The 2130-nt window shown below is 40.4% G+C and overlaps 1 protein-coding gene across 2 annotated transcripts in view; it reads right to left on the bottom strand.

The window, feature by feature from the left end:
• top2b (DNA topoisomerase II beta) overlaps nucleotides 1-2130 on the bottom strand; it is a 36018-nt gene that overhangs the window by 28964 nt on the left and 4924 nt on the right. For both annotated transcript variants that reach the window (XM_032522286.1, XM_032522287.1), the window contains exons 4-5: nucleotides 2054-2117; nucleotides 173-318 (exon numbers count right to left, since the gene is read on the bottom strand). In XM_032522286.1, the coding sequence (XP_032378177.1) occupies nucleotides 173-318; nucleotides 2054-2117 (210 nt within the window). The remainder of the gene's footprint in view (nucleotides 1-172; nucleotides 319-2053; nucleotides 2118-2130) is intronic.

Below are 2130 nucleotides of genomic sequence, written 5' to 3'. Positions count from 1 at the left end.
ATCGCAGACCAGCAGATAGCATCGCAGACCAGCAGATAGCATCGCAGACAGCAGTTCATATTAAAGACAACAGTTAGCATTACAGAAAGCAGTTGGCATTGCAGACAGCCGTTAGCATTGCAGCAGTTCCATCAATAACCGCTGAGAACCGTGTTAGGATGTCTCCTCTCACCTGTAACCTTTTTCTCATCGTCGTCATAGTTGCTGGAGGTGAGCAGGTGGCCGAAGATGAGAGCGGGGACATACATCTTCTCGTCCTTGTGCTCCACCACAGGGATTCCTTTACCATTGTTCCAGATAGAAATGGTGTTGGACTCACTGGTGGAGGCAACGGGAAAAGGCAGGGATGAGTTAGAGAGGTTGTATGAGTAGATACTGGACACTGACCATCTGAAATATGTGTCTCGGTCACCAAAGAGATCCAAATAGGTTGACCAGATTAAAATGGGTCTAATGGAACTGGATGAAGAGAAGTCTGCAATGCTAACTCTACACTAAAATGATTTATTATTTATATTCAGGAAGTCAACTGTCTGTCATGTAAACACACAATTGTGAAAGCATTATGAAACAAATAAAAACACAAAGTGTTGGTCCGTACAGTTGTGCTGTTAGTTACATGTAGTTTGCTGCTAGCATGTGTACTATAATTATGCCAATTTTACACTGCATTTTATTTAGGATAAGTTCTTGTGTGGCTCCTTTGTATTAGGTCAAAATTAACAAGGACACATTTCAGAAGTTTTGGTTATTTTGGTAAAGAGAAACACATTTTTCATTTCTGCTATCAGAAAAAAACAAAGTATTTTATTGGCTCCAGTATGAAAGAATTTGCAATTTGTTGATTGATAGTAAAATGACCCAGTATTTGCATTTAAGTTATTTTGTTACAATATTACTCAGTTCTGAGTACTGCAGCTTTCACTGCAGCTGTAGTTATTTGCTTTTTTCAAGAGAAAAAAATCAGTCCTGAAAAGAATGTGGAAAACATGTGATGCTGTCTCTATGCCTTTTGAAGTACAGGGCAATAAATAACCATATTACTTCTATTATTATGATAGTAGTGTAAAGTTACATCCTCCTCCATAATTGTACAAATGAAGTTTAACTATGTATCAGCTGATTTAAATAGCTCATGTTGCTGTATTGTGTCAACAGTTTTACTTCATCTAATATTGTATGTGGCACTTTCCTTTTTCCGGGTGTAAATTTTCCACCAAAACAAGTTCCTTCCTGAGACTATTTTGCAGAGCCACTGCCACTGTGTCACAGCTTAGCACCGCCCAAGACGATTGTGATTGGTTTAAAGAAATCCAAAGCGCTTTTCTCCTATCCCAGTGTGTACTGTATGTGTGGTGTAGCCAGACCTTACGCCACAGCCCCGTGGAGATAGAGCTAGCATGCGAGACTAGTGTCTGGGTGGGAATGTATTTGTGAAATTGCGCAGAGGTTGTGTTTGATCAAAAACAGGGTGTAAAGTTGCTCTTTAAAATGTATGCATCATATCTCACCATCTTATCTCTGATATGACGGGATGCAGTTAGATTTGTGGTGACTCAAAATAATGACAGTGCTTAGTAAGCTCACTCACAAACAGGCTGAGTGAGCTGTGGAGAAGAGCACTAACATCTCTATAAAGCCACATTAGCATCAGACACCCGAGTGCAGAGGCAGGGCTAATGCTATCATTAATACAGCAGGGGACGTTAGACACGCTGCTGTTAAGTTGTTGGCAGGCTGGAGGTGAACCACACATAGCTCAGTGCATTTCAGGCTCTTTATACTGTAGTTTAGCCTGAATCCAAGTGTCTGACCTCCACCATCTACTGCACGTGTCTAGTCTCTGAGAAAAAAAAAGGGCCTGTCTCTAACGGTGTAATGACCTCATTGAAGCCACGCATACATTTACATCACATTTCATGGGACAAGAAAGAAATGATCCACTTAAGTCAAAATCCAACATGTGGAGGGGATGTACAACATTTTGTCAAAAGGGACATACTCTACTTAGTACAGTCTGTTTGGAAATTATATTATGAAACATTGTACTCACGGATCAATGGTGATCTTAATGGCATTCATGTTCTTGTCTCTTTGTTTGTTGTCTGCTGCATTGACTGTTACGGGGGG

Source organism: Etheostoma spectabile, chromosome 8 (genome assembly GCF_008692095.1).
Source record: "Etheostoma spectabile isolate EspeVRDwgs_2016 chromosome 8, UIUC_Espe_1.0, whole genome shotgun sequence".
Classification (NCBI taxonomy): Eukaryota; Metazoa; Chordata; class Actinopteri; order Perciformes; family Percidae; genus Etheostoma; species Etheostoma spectabile.
Note: the sequence above shows the minus strand (reverse complement) of the source record. Positions and strands in the feature narration are given on the sequence as shown.